Genomic DNA, 17,895 nt, shown 5'->3' with positions numbered 1-17,895 from the left:
GATCTCTTTATTATTGTTAAGTATTTATAATTTGTATTACCATAGTGATGAAGAGCTCTACTCAAGTCCAGGACCCCCTTGTGTAATGCACTGCGCAAACACAGAACAGTCCCTGCCCCAGAGAGCTTACAATCCAAGTATAAAACAAGAGATGGCAGCTGGGTCTTCAGCTGGTGTAATCTGATGTAATTCCTTTGGAGTCAATGGGGCTACGCCAATTTACATCAGCTAAGGATCTGACCCATGGAGTGATTTTTCTAGTTTATGGCAAAAAGAAAAGGGGGAAAGTTAGCTTTCTTACAAATATTTACTTTTTTCATTGTTCTTTCAGTTAGCACGATGCTTTAAACAATCTATAGCTTTCAGAGTATTATGAATTGTTAGTTTCTGTGGAACCATGAGGCTTCTCTCCTTCCTTTCCTCATATTATGTGCAATCAACAATTTTTTGAATTTGTGCTGCTCCAAAGGCTACAGTTTACATGTATGCTAAATAAAAAAAAAAAAATACCCTGGTGCTGATCTCAGACCTGTGCCAATCAGAATGTATTCCATTGAAGTCAGTGGAGTTACTGATTTAAAAATGCAGGGAGGGTAGAATCAGGACCTGGGGCTGGTTGAAAATTTTCCATTAACTTTTTTTCAGTGGAAAACGTTAACGAAATTTTTGTCACAGAAAGCATCCACTTTCCTTGAAAATTTTTCCATTTTTTTAAAAATCAGAAAACCAAACCTCTGAAAAATTTCTATTCAAAAAGTGAAAAAAAAAAAAGTGGGGGTTTACGAGGGGAGAAGAAATAACATTTTCCAATTAGCTCTACTTAATACGTATTACTCTGTGAATATCTTTATTCCTGTGTTCACGTGCATCGAGACCTTGACATAAAGTCTGCATTAACCTTATTTCTCATGATTTAGGAATTTTTGTGTGTTGTGTTCAGAATTGTACCCCCAAAAGCCATAGACACACTTGAACACAACCTCCCAGTATAAGGAATAGGTATGACTTTTTGGTTTAAACATACGTTCTGTGATTAAATTAGAAGACCAATTATTTTGGAAATACTTCAAAGGTGCATTGATTTTTGTGAAACATTCTAATGGATACTTTAAAAAGCCACTACAGTAGCTGTAGTGATGGTAAGAACATAAGAATGGTCCTATTGGGTCAGACCAAAGGTCCATCTAGCCCAGTATCCTGTCCTTTTGCTTCCGATAGTGGCCAGTGCCAGGTGCCCCAGAGGGAATGAACAGAACAGGTAGTCATCAAGTGATCCATCCCATGTCGCTCATTCCCAGCTTCTGGTAAACAGAGGCTAGGGACACCATTCCTGGCCATCCTGGCTAATAGCCATTGATGGACCTATCCTCCATGAATTTATCTAGTTCTTTTTTTAATCCTGTTATGGTCTTGGCCTTCACAACATCCTCAGGCAAGGAGTTTCCTGGGTTGACTGTGCATTGTGTGAAGAAATATTTCCTTGTATTTGTTTTAAACCTGTCTATTAATTTCATTTGGTGACCCCTAGTTCTTGTGTTATGAGAAGTAGTAAACAACACTTTCTTATCTCCTTTCTCTACACCAGTCATGATTTTATAGACCTCAGTCATCTCTCCCCTTAGCCGTCTCTTTTCCAAGGACCAACGCTGTTGCATTCATAACTGAAACAAGGAACTCCGAGAACTTGCTCCACTGAACTTGTCAGCATTTGCTATTACAGCAAGGCATGCACTTTTTCAGACTGCTGCACTCTGAAATGTTTGCCCTTGATCAAAGAGAGAAAAGGAAAGGAAGAAGAGAGGTAGGAATAACTCCATATCATTAAACTGGTTTCCCACCTTTGGAATTAAAACTGGCTTTATCAAAGAACAGCTGCTCCAAGGCTAAGGTTACTTGTCCTTTTCTTTTGGTTTGCACTGCAGTTTTGTCTTCCCTCCGCTGATGTCCAGTAGCTGACCTCTGTGCTGCTTCATTTTAATTGAACCACACTGTGGCATTTGCGTTTTGTTTTTAAAGATCTTTGCCTTACTAAACAGAGCTCATTCGTGTGCCTGCCCAAGATACCTGGCAGGCATTTGAAAACAATTGCTTGTTAGAAAAGACAGACAGAGGAGACGGAGAAGAATCAAGAGGTTCTAGTTTTCCTTTAAGGATTCATGCTTTGGATGTGTAATTTTTTTGGTTTTCCCATTGGGAGAAATTATTGTTGGTGGAACAGTCTGTTTTCTGTTTAAAACTTTAAAATAAATGAAAGTGGTGTGGGTCACTCCAATTTAGAAGTCTATCCTTAGACCCCAGTCCTGCCATGAGATTTATCTGGATCCCCATTAAAGTCAACAGGGCTTCACAGGAGCACAAGGTTCTGCCTCTGCTGAGTTCATTGCATAATCAGGGCTTTAATGTTTCCTTGGTCCTGGAAGTCCTGAGGTAAGAAAGGACTGGGGACCTCAGGATTTGGCCCATAGACTTTTATTTTTGAATTTATCAGCATGCTACTGTGTCTATGGGACTGGACATATAGTGTTCCTTGACACTGTGTAGGTATATGTGGATTTACTTTAATAAACCAGAGTGCAATCCTGCAAAAATAGAGCACAGAACTTATTACCATGAGATGCAGCCGATGGGTCTGGCTCATAATGTAACTACTGCCCTCAGCAGTTAAGTGTTGGCAGGATTGGGGCCCAAAAGAGTAGAACCTTCTTAATCACAGTTTAGTGCCTAGTTGACGGTACAGTGACCGTGTGCTGTACGCCATGAGTACAGCTTACAGGCCTGATTCTGCCCTCACTTGCACCAGTGGAAATCCAGAGTTAATTCCGTGGCTCCACTCTGCTGGCCCCCTGGGAGGAGGTATGCGTTGTGGTATGGCTGGGGGAGGGGTGCGAGTGCAGCCGGCTCTGTCCAGCTGGCATAGGCCCCTTGAGGATGTGGTTCAAAGACATCCTTGGGTTTTCAAGGTTGGAGCCTGTTTGAAATAGCGATGTCATCTTGAGATTATGGTTTCTAGAAGAAAAACTGAGATGCAGGGTTGAGATCGATTGCTTCCTTTGTTTACTGTCGCACACTGCATTACAGGTTGCTCTTGGATCCCTGCCCTGCTGCTACTTCACTAAGTGCCGCTCAGAGCTGTCCTGACCATAGGGCAGACCGGGGAAACTGCCCTGGGCCCTTCACTGCAGAGGGATGTAGGGGGGAGGCAGGGCGGCCTGAAGGGCTAGCGGGGGGCCTGGTGCCGGCAGCAGGGGGTCACGCCCGCGACCCACATTCACTGGCCCAGGCGTTTATTTCTTTTTGGTGCCTGCAGCCCCCTGGGCTCGGCTTTGGGCTCAGTCTCTGCGGCGGCAGCAGCAAGTGACCCGGCCCTAGCCCGCTCTGCTGGCTCCCGGCATCGCCTGCCGCCACGGGGTCCTGGCACCCCTTAACCACTCATGCCAGGGCACGCTGACCCTGACCCTTCCCTTTTCTGGTGGGACCCTCCACCAGCACAGGGGGCCTCTCACCCGTAGCACAGGTGAGTGCCAGCCAGTAGTCTCCATCATCCCTTGCCTGTTACCCAGCACTGGTGTCCCCCCAGTGCCCCACACCTCCCTCTTCCACTGCCCATTCTCCCCTTCCCCAGCACTGGCTGGGGTCCTCCAATGCCATCTCCTGACCAGGCCCAGCCCTTATCTCGCCCCTTGCCTCAGGATCCTCCTTGCCTTTCAGCTCTCCAGCCTTGGGGTCCCCCTCTCCGCAGTACCAGGACCTGGGGTCTCACACCTCTGCTGTCTCCACCACCCACCAGGACTGGGATCCTCCATCCATCTGCTTTTCTGTCTCCCGCCCCACCCCCAGAGAAAACAGATCTTAGAGCCCCCCCTCCATGCTGGATAGTCCTGGGGTCCCCCAGCACCAGGGCACATATAGAGACATGGGCTCTCAGTGTTGCAAATGCATAATTACATTTTTTTAAAAAAATCCACGGAGGGTAGTGAGACCATATGCACCTGGGAAGTGAGTTTGCTGCAAGGAGGTCCAGGAAGGTGGATTTCAGAATGTAAGCGGCGCGACACTGATCGTGATTGGTGAAGGTTTTTTTTAATTATATGAACTTCATTATAATTATAAAAAAGAACTACAATATAATATAACATAATTATACAGCTGAGTGCTATCAATAATAACTTGTGGCCAGCAGCTGCCCTTGAAGTTCTCTGTGACCAGATTTCACCTGTATGAAAAATATTAAGGGGGGCCCAATTCAGGCTGATTTGCCCCAGGCCCTGCACCTCCTAAGGACGGCCCTGGTGGTGCTATTGACCAAAAGCAAACTTTTCTCATCTACAGCTGGTTCTCTCAGACCTGGACCTCTCGCCATGATTATCTGTGCCACTACAAGACCACTTGAAACTTTCAGCTAATGCGCCCAGTGTCATTCACCATGCAGCTGCCGGCCTGTTTGCTAGGGTTTGCAGCAAAGAGCTGGTTGCTCCAGTTTTATCCATTTCATTGGCTTCCTGTTCCCTTTAGGTGCAATTGAAAGTTAACTTTGGTCTATGAAGACCATTATGGGTTATGTCTTGGCTATGTTGAGAGGTTGCTTCTCCTTCCACGTACCACCATAGCAACTGAGATGAGATGAAGCTGTTGAGCTAACCGTCTCCCAGGATGGCTTGGTGTTTCCAATAAAATGTTGGAATTCACTTCTCCTGTTGGTTCTTGCTGACAGGCCTGGTACAAGGCTCTTCGCAGGCATTTAAATGTGTGTTGGGGATTGGGAAAGAGGGTGCAAGTGTGTTGTGTTTGTGAGTCTCTTGTTGCTGTTTAAAATGTTGAGTTATAATTGCAATTGAGTAGGCAGGTCACCAGCAGGATTATTGGCGTGATTAATAGCTCATTTAGTTATAGCTTGAAGAACAAGAAAAGCCGAACAAACAAACCCTGCCCAACAAATTGTATCCTAAGAGCCTAATTGAAAGCCCATTTTTAAAGTCAATGGAAAGACTCTGACTGATTTCAAAGGGCTTTGGAACAGGCCCATATGTAACCAAGTATTCCTGTCACTGTGCTGCCTCTCTCCGTCCACACACGCTCTTCCCATGTGTTGGTTGCACAATTGTTGTATTTTCTCTTAACGTAGGCTATATGTTCTTTGGTGAAAGGACTCTCAATATATGTTTGAATAGCAACTAGCAAAAACGTGCCTGATCCTGGCTGGGCTTCAGGGTGCTACTATAATAAAACATAATAATGCACTTTGAGACTTTTTAGAATTGGATGTATTTTATAAACAAATCCTGCCTCAATTGCATGGAGATAGAGAAGCTTGCCATACTATCAACTCAAGCAAAAAGTTACTGCTTGTTGGAACGTGAGTTCCATCAGCTCAGGAGATATATGGAATAACAAAAGCCAGGCATGCCCCAGTGGGCAAACAGAAGACTGGATACAGCCTAATTCTTTATACATCTTATTTCTAGATTGGTATAAATCTCCTCCACCTAGTTACACTAACAACCTGGGAAGCCACTGGGTTTGAGCTTGAGCTTTGTGCAGCAATATACTTAACTCGAAGAAGTTCTCAGTGAAATAACTGCTTGGTTTTTATGTTCAAAACCAGAAGTAGTACCAAAAGGACGTGGTACCAAAAGGACGCTTTTTGAAAAGGACGCGTCTCTGAAAGGCTCCACGAACAAATATGTTTGAAGCTTATTGTAGAGGCCTCGTGCGCCTAATGAAACCAGCATATTGTGGAAAGATTCAGGAGGTGTATGCTCATAAAATAACAATGGCAGTAGCTGACTTTGTGTCACAGAGAGTGAATTTCTCGAAATAGCCCTTATTCCCAATCTGTTTTTGAATTGGTGTTACGCCATTTTGATGGTAGTTAAAGAGTTAAGTGCACCAGGGAAGGTATTGAAAACTTGCCAGTAGCTATGGCAGTTGCTGTTTTTTCCTGTCTTCGGTTTGGTCACTAACTAGACTGTCCCACAAGCACTGTAACTAGTGACATTGTTCAACACTGAAGGAATCCACTTGCTTTGTGCAGCCAGTATTTGAGTTATCATTTTTGTATTCTTATTTAAACGTTGAATCTGGAAGATTTCCCAGATGGATTGTCTGCCCCGTTTCACGACATTTTAGATGCTGGGGTCAGACGGGCAGTAAATTGAATCACAGGGTGAATTGTGATTTACTTTATCTCTTCTTGTCAAACAACTTGTGAATTATTCTTATCTTCCCCTCATTTCCCATAAAACATCTGGCTAGCAGATTTAAAAATAAAGAACATCTATATTCCAAAAATGTAGCTGTATGTGTGCCACAGATGATCCCACAGCACACCCCAAATGGGAGTTTCTTAATCTGGGATGGGTTTGGAGAAGGATCCATGAGATAATCCACAGCACCGTTATGTATTTTCTTATCTCAGCGCTGACTCAGGCTATTTCGTAATGTTGCTGAATTACAATAACTCAAAGCTATAAACTACTACAGTCACTCCTTGGATGTTAACTAACTTGAATATGGGCTGGCTCCAAGGAGCCCTCTGTATGGGCTATATCACCTTTTGTTACAGGTTTCTATAGTGCCCAATTCAATCCTGGACTCTAGGCCCTGTCCTAATGCAGATAAATGTCTGAATAAGAAAATCTATCGATTAGCACCAGCGTCTAAACAGTCTTTGCATTTAAATATCTTCTATTCATCCAATTTTACTTCAAGGGTTTGTTAAATTTTACTGCTAATGAGAGTTCAAACATTACTTTCAGACAACTTAATTTTGCGAGTGTACCTCACTAGTAAACTAGTGTGAATTAAATGTATTCGCATCATCTCTTCCCATTACTTCAAAGGGACTGTCAGTAGTTTAGCCCTAATTTTTTTTTTTAAGTATTAACAAAAACCTAGTATTCTTCTTTGAGTGCCTGCCTATGTCCATTCCACATTAGGTGTGCGCACGCTGCATGCAGAGTCCCCAGAGATTTCTTCCTCTGTGGTATCCATCAGACTGGCTCTAGTGTCCTCTGGTCCTGTGTGCTGATGTACCAGTACCTCTCAATTCCTTCGTACCGCCCGCAACAGTTGCTGGAACAGCTCTTCTTGCTTTGGCAAACTCCTGCTCAATGGTCTTAGTTCAGTCCTTTTCCTATGTTTCTCCGTACCCTGTACTTAATTTTTCTCAGTTTAGACTGTTGTAAATTAGTTGTATATAGATAGTTTGTGCTTCTCACCTTGTTAGCGGAGTTTCATCTGCTCCTGGTACCGGGGCACGCTTCGGTTCCTGGGTTTCAAGCCCAGTGCCTCCTACAACAAGCCTATGCCTGTGAGTGACCCACACTCCAGTTGTCTGAAGTGCCTGAGAGAGACTCCTGTTAGGAACTGCTACCAGATTTGGTCCCTGGGTTTCAAACCCTGTAAGAGGAAGAACCGGGAGGCCAGATTGAAGTCCCTCCTGATACAAGGTGGTGCTCTATCCCTCATCAGAGCCAACCCAGTCAGACTTGGCACTCAGTATCTCAGTGTTGGTACAAAGTGCTCCTCTCGCTGGGAGAATCTCTCAGCACCGTTGTCCTTCACCAGTGCCAAAGAAAAAACATAAGAAGTAGCTGGCTGAGTGTGGATGTTTCCCCGATTCTGAAGAGAACGAAGCACGGGGCATGCAGTGGAGTGCGACATGAGTCTGGCCACTCCTCTGCCCCTGCTCCAAGGGCAACACCGGTGACTCCGCCTCATGTACAGACGCTGTTGAGTCCTGTCCCAGACCATCCCTCAGCACTAAAAGGGCAAAGCAGCACAAGCGGGATCATGATAGCATCTACCCTGGAGGTGTTCTTTGCAGCTAGGAACCTGCTGGTGCTATCAGTACTGATGTCGCCAGTGGTATAAGAGTCAGTAGCATCAATAACGGGGTGCAGAAGGGAGCATGTGGCCCCAGGCTCCCATTTGGTACCATCTAAAGGGAAACCATCCTTGCTTGTCTCAATGCAGGTCTTCCCTCCTCAGCATCGTTCGTTGGCATCGATGGATACTGCCTCTCCATGGTCCCAGGTGGAAGGCTTGTCATCGGACTCAAAGTGGAGTCATATTCCCACTTGAGGAACCGTTGCCAGTTCTCCTCCCAGGCAGCCCTACTAGTTGGTGGATCTGGTGCAGGAGCACTGCAAGTACATGTGGGCACTGGTCTATGCAGATGCAATGGCCATTTTGGAACTGCGGGGTTTTCCGCTGATGCAAAGGCCCTCTTCCAGATGCCGAAATTCTGTAGTTTCAGGAAGAAGAGCACCCCCATCCCTATGACCGGCACCCGACCCACACTCCGGTACCAAGCCCGGTACCAACCTGCAGGACCTGGTTGGTGCAGAAGGAGCAGGAGATGAACCCCGTGCCGGTGCAGGCCTCTTCTTCCTCTTCCCTAGATGATGCAGTGTCTGGGGTGTGCATATTCCCCCTCATGACGACTTCGCAGCTGTTCAGGAGCTGTTGAAAAGGGTGATCTCAAACCTTGGGCTGGAAATGGGGGTAGTCAAAGAATCCTCCCACAGCCTGGTTGATATCTTGACCACCAAGGGCCCGTCAAAGGTGGCCCTCCCTCTCAATGAGGCCATTATGGGACTGGTTAAAGACCTCTGGCAAACTCTCTGTCCTCCCTCCCTCCCACTGCCAAAAGGACTGAAAAGAAGTACTTTGTTCCCACCTAAGGCTGTGAATACTTGTACTCTTATTCCCCTTCAGGATTCCTGGTGGCCTTAGCGGCTGAGAGGGACAGATGGACAACAAGGAGCGACCTCCAAAGCAAAGGACGCAAGGAGACACAACAGAGGTCCAACAGTCCATTCAGGACCTTCCATTTGAAGGCACTTCGGAGGCCACATCAGTTTGTTCAGAGAAGAATGAACAAACAAGCTTCATGGCCTAAAGGATTCTAGAGACACCCTCAAGTCCCTGGGTCTATATGCCCTGGTGCGTTTGAGGACACACTTCGGACGTCAACAACTGGTCCGCTTCTCAGCTCCACTGTCTTGTCAGGACCTGTTTAAGAAGCTAAACTGGTTAAACGCAGACAACCACTCCCATTCACTTCAGCCTTGCTACCAGGCACTCTCGGGAGGCTCCAAGTAGAATTTTTGATGGGGTGCTCAAGGGTGTTATATCTGTTCTTGTACCAGATCCTGCCCCATTTTTGTTTTCGGACCATCTCTCCCACTTCAGTCCAGTGTGGTCCTTCATTACATCAGACAGCTGGGTACTGAGTACAGTGGAGGAAAGTTACTCTCCAGTTTATTTCCATCCCTCCTCCCAGCCCCCTTTCCTGTCCCTCTTCAGGGATCCTTCTCATGAGTAGCTTTTGGCCCAGGAGGTACAAGCCCCCCTCCAGGTAGGGGCTGTGGAGGAGGTACCTCAGATCTTGAGAGGGAAAGGGTTTTACTCCAATTATTTCTTAATCCTGAAGGCCAAAGGGGGTCCCAGACCCATACTAGACCTCCATTTCCTCAACAATTACCTCAAGAAACTGAAATTCCACATGGTCTCCCTGGCCTCCATTATTTGCTGCCTGGATCCAGGGGACTGGTACACTGCCCTCAATTTAAAAGACTGTATTTTCACATCTCCATAAACCACAGAAGGTTTCTCAGCAAACCATGAACCAGACCCACTATCAGTTCACTGTCCTCCCCTTTGTGAGTAGTCACAAAATGCATGGCAATAGTGGTGGCCTTCTCCAGAAGGCGAGGGGTGCAAGTCTATCCTTACCTCAATGACTAGCTGACCAAGGGCGGGTCCGAGACCCAGGTGACAGCCAGCATCTACCTGCTCCAAGCTACCTTCCAAACACTGGGCCTGCTGATAGACGAGCAGAAGTCAACCCTCATCCCCATTCATAGGATAGAGTTTATTGGTGCCGTGCTCGATTCCACCTGGGTCAGAGCCTTCCTCCTAGAGGCCTGCTTCCAGACAGTGTCATCCCTGCTATCACAGGTCCAGGTCTGCCACATCATGACAGCCCGTTTCTGCCTCAGACTATTGGGTCATATGGCCATGTGCACATATGTGGTACAGCAAACGAGACTGCGCCTCAGACCTCTTCAAACATGGCTGGCGTACTCACCAAACCAAAACATGGCCGGTGTACTCACCTCAGCATACTCGCCAAACCATCGTCATTTGAACTCTGTGGTTATGGTTCCTGCTCAGGTCCTTGTCTCCTTAGTTTGGTTGAGGGAACCCCCAATCGGTAGGCTTGGGCATTAACTTTGTCATTCCCCCATCTTCAGTATCCCTAATCTCAGATGCATCTGAGATAGATTGGGAGACTCATCTTGAGCACCTCAGGACTCAAGTTCCCAGGAGGAACTCTCCTTTCACATAAATATCAGAGAGCTCAGAGCAATCTGCTTAGCACACTAGGTGTTTTTACCCCAGATTGTAGGCAAGATTGTTCAAGTTCTTACGGATAACACAGCTGCCATGTTTTACATCAACAGGCAAGGAGGGATATGCTCTCTTCTCCACCCCACCCTCCATGTCAAGAGGCTATTTATTCACTTGTGGAAATTCTGTGTGAAACACTCGATCCACCTTGAAACTTCTCACCTTCCGGGAGCCCAGAAAAATCTGGCAGGTTACCTCAACAGATCTTTCTCCTTTCACCACAAGTGGTCCCTTCACACCAATATAGCCAGGACCATCTTCCAGTGGTGGTGGACTCCCTGTTTTGCTTGGTTGTAAAATGGTCTACAAGGGAAGTGTCAGCGGTTTTGTTCTCTACATGCGCGCAGCCTGGGCTTGCTCACAGATGCCATCCTGCTTCTTTGGACAACGCACCTGTTCTATGTGTTTCCCTCCCCATTCCTCTCGTGCACAAAGTCCTACTCAAAGTCAAGCAGAACACAGCGAAGGTTATCCTTATAGTTCCAGCATGCATGCCAGCACTGGTTTTATACGTTAGTGGACCTGTCAGTAGCTATGCAGATGCCACTCCCTCTCCTCCCAGACCTGATCTCACAAGATCACAGCCAATTGCTTCACCTGAACCTCAAGGCCCTCCGCTAACCATGGTTAAACCCAGCTGATTCCGCCAAGTCTTGCTACGTAATAGGAAACTATCTACTGGAGTGACTTACCTCGCCAGTGGAAGCATTTCTCAATGTAGTTGTGTCTGCTGGAATATCTGCTTCATCTGAGACAGCAGGGCCTAGCTATTTCGTTGATTTTAAGGTACACCTACCGGCCATCTCGGCCTTCTACCCTCCAGTGGATGGTAGGTCGATTTCTGACCCGGGTCCCAAACCAGGATATTTGCAGATCAGCAATCTGGTTGTCAGTGCATACTTTTTCATCCCACTACACCATCACCCAGCAGGCTAGCGGTGATGCTGGGTTTGGTAGAGCAGTGTTGCAATCCGCATGTCCATGAACTCTGAGCCCACTTCCTAAGGTACCGCTTGGGAGTAGACTAACATGGAATGGACATGAGTAACCACTCGAAGCAGAAAAAACAGTTACTAACCTTTCTGTAACTGTTCTTCGAGGTGTGTTGCTTATGTCCATTCCATGACACACCTTCCTGCCCCTCTGTTGGAGTTAGCCGGCAAGAAGGAATCGTGAGGATGCGGAGCTGGCCGGACCCCTTTTACTGGTGCATGAGTGCATGGCACCAGAGGACACCAGAGCCTGCCCAATAGATACCATTGAGGGGAAAATCTCCAGTGACTGTGTACGCGGCACATACATACCTAACATGGAATGGATCTGAACAGCACATCTTGAAGAACAACAGTTACAGAAAGGTTAGTAACCATTTTTAATACAATTGTTGAAGAGGGCATTTGGCACTGCGGACCCAGTTCCCTTAGCGTTTTAAAGTGCAGAGGAATGATGGTCCAGCAGCTAGGAGGTGGGGTGTTTTTTGGCGGGGGGATAGGGGTGTCATCAGTGGGCAAGGGAATAGGTGGAGTAAGGAAATGTTTGGGCCCTTTGCTAGAAACTGGAAAGTGGACAGGATCTCTGATAACATTGTTCTACCTAAAACTGATTGATTTAAAAAGAAACATCTGGACAAACTTGTAACTTTACACTAGAATTGCTTTTAAGCAGGCCCAGTTTTAAGCCTAAACTATTTGATTATGTTCCTCTTACTGCAGTTATAAAAGGTGACCATGCAAAAGGGCTACCAGAGAAGCTTTTATCAGAAAGCCAAAGTCAAAATGAAGTGCTGCCATCTTGGAAAGTAAAGTCTGGGGTCCCCTAGCCTTTCAGAAATGGGAGTGCTCCATTCACATGTTGCATACTGCTGACCACTGCTTGAGTGGTGTCCAGCCATTCCTGCTAGAGGAGTGGCCACAAGGCCTTTGAAGGGAGGAGGAAAATATAAGGGGAAGCTCACCCCCTGAAATGACCAGTTTGGCCTTGAAGATTCTAGGATAATTGTAAAGTACATCCTTTTCCTTGAAAACAGGAGGATTATTTCACATTGTGATGAGAAACCATTGGTCAAGAACGAAATTCCTCAAGACTCACGAAGTACAAAATACAGTGTGTTTTTAACTGATGCGCTAGGTTAATGGGGGAAGATCAATAGCAGCAGCTACGGAAAGGGGACTTGTTTGGGCAGAGTATGAAGCAGAGCACTGGCAACATGGCAAATGCAAAGAGTATAAAGCCATGGTTTAGAGAACACATGGCTCTTTAACCTTATTCAAAAATAATAGTGCATGTTTTTCTTAACCTTAGAGTTTAGTCTGCTCTCAGTAAAAACAAGATACATGAAAAACCGTGCACCAGAATAAGCAAACCTCTTTTTCCTGGTTTCTGCATATAAGATTTACAGATACTTAAAATAAACCTATGAAAAACAGACACAGTGTGCTGGAATTTGCTAACTAGTCGGAGCAATTATCTACAGGTTCCAAAACCCAACTGAGCTTGACTTTTGGAAATAGACTTGGCAAGCTCTTCTTCCTGGTGCTGTTGTAAAGGTGTACATGAAAAGATACTGACCTCTGCCAGAAACCCCAGGAATCCCGTTCAGAGATGAACTTGGGTAATGGTCATGAAGGAATTAAAATAACACAGATGTAGATTAATGTGAAAAAGTAGGCAAAACACTTAATTCTCATTGTGTGGTTTCAGTGTGGCAGAGCATTTTTAAAATGCTCTGGTGTACCACAGTAATTAAAGGGGTTAAGAACATTAAGTTAACATTACCTAACAAGAAAATAAATGCCTCAGTTGAAAGCCAACAATGTATCCTGTTTGTTTTATTGGACAAACAAGAATTAATGCAAGTTGCCATGGTAAAATTAGGTTTAAAACCTTTTCAGCAGTAATGATTTTTGTGCTGCTTCAGAGATCACATACTAGTTGATTGTGAAGGCCATAATTTCTGTAGAATCAGACTTCTTTATAAGACTGACACTCCCATTTAAAGGTGATCTGGAAAGGGGAAAACAACGGACTGTCCTCCCATTCTTCCCTCCCCTCCCCCATGTCTGAGGAAGGTTTGAAAAGCTTTTCAATAAAAGGCGTGTTTGGGGGTATTACCCCACCTTGCTTGGGTTTTTTTTACTTTAAAAATTCAGATCTTTTTCTTGGAAGACTCTATGGAAGACTGGAGAACTATTAAGGTTCTGCCAAGAGAAAAACATGCTGCAAGTAAAACTTGATTGATTGAGATGAGAGATGATTTTTATTAAGACTATGTAAAACTCACTGGTATTATGGGTGATGGGGGTGTTTTTAACTCAGGAGAAAAGCTGTCAGATATCCTCCAGTAAAATCAGGGAACATAAGACTTTTGTTCCTAATGTTTTAAAGGACAAGCAAAAAAAAAAAAAATCTGTTCTTTATAAAACAAAACCAGGAACTCTCTTAGGCTTTCTTTCATATGTCATAAAGAAGCTAAAAATGGCACAAACTTCCAGTCCCCTGCCCACCCCGCCACCCCCATTTGTAGGTTAACATTGATGTTGAAAGGGAGTTTCTTTGTACTATGTAATGTCCATGTTGTTGAGAGCTTGTCTTCAGCACCATGAAGCCTTCCCTGCACTCGTTAATATAAAGCACTGGTACGTACCTGGATTTGGCAATAAAAGACAAACTCACTCTGTTAACTTAGCATCTTACTAACAATAACTCAGTTAGAAATATCGCTCACGTGGGTGCATTATAGTTATTAGGTGTGAGAAATACAGTTTTCGGACTGTAATTAATCATTATTTAATAACATTCTTTACACATTTATGGCATCAATGGGTATGACCGTTTTATTACATTTTACCTAAAAAGGCTGACCTGTTTTATGTACTCTTTATGGAAACAGTGCAGTCATAAATTAAAAGATGCAACTCTTTTGGATATTTTACTGTTGGTCCTGTATTTTCCTGCCAGAAGTGCAGCTGTTTTGGGTTTCTCAGGATAACATATAAAAAGGCTGTGTGCGCATTGCAAGTTTATGCTTGAATTACCAAGCCAGAGGTGGAATGACTCAACCTTCCCGGGTGCAACTTGTTTTGATTCATCACATCTTGGTACAGCTAGTTTAATTTTAGTGGCTTTCATTACAACTGTGGAAAACCAATTCTCATGTATGGTACTGTATCTGGCTTTTAAAGGTTGAGGCAGCCACTCTCCTGGTGGTGACAAGCTGTAACCCTGGGGATTTGATGTGCTTAATTGGGTTCTGTGGACCAGATCCTCAGCTGGTATAAATGGGTATAGCTGCACCAAAGTAATTTACACCAGGTGAGGATCTGGCCCTACATCTTTATTATGCCAGGGCAGGGATTATGAGTTTATGGCACTAAATGAAACATTCAAGCCCCATTTAGCCCCATTCTGCTTCATACAACACTGCCACTTTACTGGTAGTTCTAAGTGGGCAAAATAACCTGAGTGTTTGCTCTCTCCAGCCCTTTTTTTGGGAGCCCAAGAGCTCAAGGACACACAATGAGCGTAGCTTCTTCCAGCTTCAGGTCACTGGTTCAAATTTGGTCTGGATATTTCCAGCCCTGGTGAAATGAGTTGCTGGTTTCTGTCCACTTGCTAATAGGGATTCTGAGGACACCTGTCTGATGCAATTTCCCTATCTGTAAAATGGGGAATATGCTTAATTCACAGGGGTGCTGTAAGGATTCATTCACTAATGGGTCTGGTTTTGCAATCACCTTGCACCAGTGTAACTTCATGGATTCAGTGGAGTTGCTTCAGATAGACATTCTGGGAGCAGAACGCAGTCTACTGGCGTCACCAAACCCACCAGCAGTCTACTGGCAGTCTAGCATTAACTGGACACAGAACTCCTCAAAGACCCCTTCACAGCAATGCAGGGAAGCTTGTATTGCCATTGTCCCTCCGGGCTTGTCCTGTGAGTTACTAGGGGACTTCAGACGCAGGTGGTTCCATAGACTTCTATAGAGTCTGATATCTTTCACGTTCTTGACTAAGTGCTTGAATTTACTCACCACAAATAGCTAGATTTTCAAGAGCGGTGACAAAAGCAACTGGGGGAAAAATGCATAGATACTAACTGCACCCAGAAAACCTGAAATTTGTGAGCACACCTGGGGATGCATTTTCACACATACTAGGCTGTATTATATACCTGTATTTCCCAACTGGTGTGCCATCAGGCCTGAACAGGTGTGCTGCTAATTTTTTTGAAAAACTACACTAGAACCAAAAACCCTTCCTTTGTACTTTAATTAGTGTTGAAGGTGGATTGCAGTTTGTACTTTTGCTCTCCAGGACCAGGCCCCGTGCGAATATTATGCATCCGTCACATTCCACTCCCCAAAGTAAGGTTAAGATAGCAAATTTGAGTCATAGAATATCAGGGTTGGGAGGGATCTCAGGAGATCATCTAGTCCAACCCCCTGCTCAGAGCCCTGTGGAGTGGGAGAAGCGAAGAAGAAAGGAATGGGGGGAAAGCTGCCTTCTGATTGGCTGTCTGCCTCACTACCCTGCCTGCTCCAGGGGTAGAGCAACCAATCAGAACTCAGTCTCCCTCTTCTCCCCCCCCCTCCTGCAGCCACCAGCTGGGGGTTGGGGGAGGGGAAAGAGCCTCTTGGAGCCACCCCTCCCCAGCCTGGAAGGAGAGCAGGGACTCTGCTACAGCCCCCCAGGGTTGGGAGGGGAGAAGAATCCCAGGAGAAGCAGAAGTGAGGTGTGGGGGATGGGTGTGAGGTGGTGGGGCGGTACAGCTGGTGCGGGTGGGGGGCAGAATTGGGGGGAGGTGTGGGCTGGACTGGAGGGTAGGGACAGAACTGATTTGGAGACTGGGGAACAGGATTGATTTGGAGGTTGGGGGCAGAATTCATTGCTGGGCTTGGGATGGGCAGATGTGGGGGGTAAGAAATTCTGCTGCAGGGGCCAAAATCCTCCTACCCAATACATTTGGAAGCCTTGTTTGGGATTGGGTCATGAATATTCATGAGTTCATTTGGAGACCATGTGGTGTGCCTCAAAATAATGGAAGGTACATCAAGGTGTGTCGCGGCACACAAAGGGTTGGGAACACTGTTATACGCGCATGGGCAGGTTCTTCCAGGTGCGTGGCCTCTGAAACGTGCCCGAGGTCTTGGAACCCTTGTTTTCTGAACTTTACAAGCCATTATGTTGTATTATTTAATCAGTAAAACTTTTAGGAATCTAGATTTTGAGACTATACAAAATATATTTATATGTGGTCTGACTCTTTAATAATCTGTGCTTTAAGTATGTTAGCTTCTCCCGTAATTGTTCAATAAGCGAAGTATCCTGAATGATTTCTAAGTATATTTGATCACTGTAGTTTCTAATGGTCTTAGTTAGATTTTGAGTGATATTTTTACCATCACTGGAAAAGTTTTCAGTGGTGAGAACTTAAAAACTACTTGGGGTTCCCACAGTATATGTGATATTTGGTTTTGGCCTAAAACCATGTTTCTCTTTGTTTCAGATATCTAAACCATGTCCGAGCTACCTCTCCACAGGATCTTGCTGGGGGCTACACTTCCTCCCTTGCTTGTCACCGAGCCCTACAGGATGCTTTCAGTGGCCTTTTCTGGCATCCCAGCTAGCCTGCATACACCGCCCTGTGAGCAGTGGATTCTGGAGTGGAGCAAAGAGCAAGTCAAGCAAACCTCCAGTGAAACTGCTGCCATCTGCACTATCGTTAACCTGCTGTCACCTTTTTCATATATATATAAAATACTTAAGCACAGCTGGCTTTACTAAAGGTTTTTGTTTTGTTTTTTTTAAGTCTGCACAAGAGCTTTGTAAAGTGGTGGATACATTTTTGCAGAGGGGGAACTCTAGTCATGTGGTACTTTGCTGAGAGGGGCTGAAGCAATAAGCCACATCTAATGGAAGATGTGAATAATTCAGCTATGTAGATGTTTGAGGTTTAAAAAAGAGACTTGTAAATTTTTTAAAATAAAACCAGACTTTTTATTAAATTTTGTGGTTTTACTCTTATTGCAGGGTTTTATTTGCACAAGCATTTAAATGCCATTTTGATTATAACATTGAGTCAATATTCAAACCTATGGTTTTTTCCCCATAAAACTATTTTCTCCAGCCTAGACGAGTGGGTTTGTTTCGTAATGCCTGTGGGGGGAGACAAGAAAACGTGGAGCTGTGCTGACATCACTCCTATATTAGACATACTTGATGTCACTCCTCATGCTACCTTTGTCCAGAAAGTGGCAGTAAAGTCCCTGGCTAAGAATCCTTCACCTGTGTTCCTGGAGAATAAGCTTAGGTGGAGCATCATTACTAGCTCAAGTGGTTCTAACTGGAGAAGGCTAAAGGAGGCCAAATGATATAGAAAAGAATGCAACAAACCTTTGCTTCATCATTTTGTGTGTGTCATTTCCCCCCCACCCCCCTTCCAAGGCAATGCAGCTCCTTTATTAAACAGAGCAAGTTTTC

General features: G+C 45.1%; 1 protein-coding gene across 4 annotated transcripts in view; it reads left to right on the top strand.

Annotated features, from left to right (window-relative positions):
* The window catches only part of MNAT1 (MNAT1 component of CDK activating kinase), a 187,168-nt gene extending 169,748 nt beyond the window's left edge, over positions 1-17,420 (top strand). For 2 of the 4 annotated variants that reach the window (XM_073349925.1, XM_073349924.1), the window contains exon 7: positions 16,922-17,420. In XM_073349925.1, coding sequence (XP_073206026.1) covers positions 16,922-17,299 — 378 coding nt within the window. In that variant the 3' untranslated portion in view covers positions 17,300-17,420. The remainder of the gene's footprint in view (positions 1-16,921) is intronic. The other 2 variants (XM_073349928.2, XM_073349927.2) reach the window with 1 other exon arrangement.
* The last annotated feature ends 475 nt before the right edge of the window (positions 17,421-17,895 follow it).

This window comes from Lepidochelys kempii, chromosome 6 (assembly GCF_965140285.1).
Source record: "Lepidochelys kempii isolate rLepKem1 chromosome 6, rLepKem1.hap1, whole genome shotgun sequence".
NCBI classification, from domain to species: domain Eukaryota; kingdom Metazoa; phylum Chordata; order Testudines; family Cheloniidae; genus Lepidochelys; species Lepidochelys kempii.
Note: the sequence above shows the minus strand (reverse complement) of the source record. Positions and strands in the feature narration are given on the sequence as shown.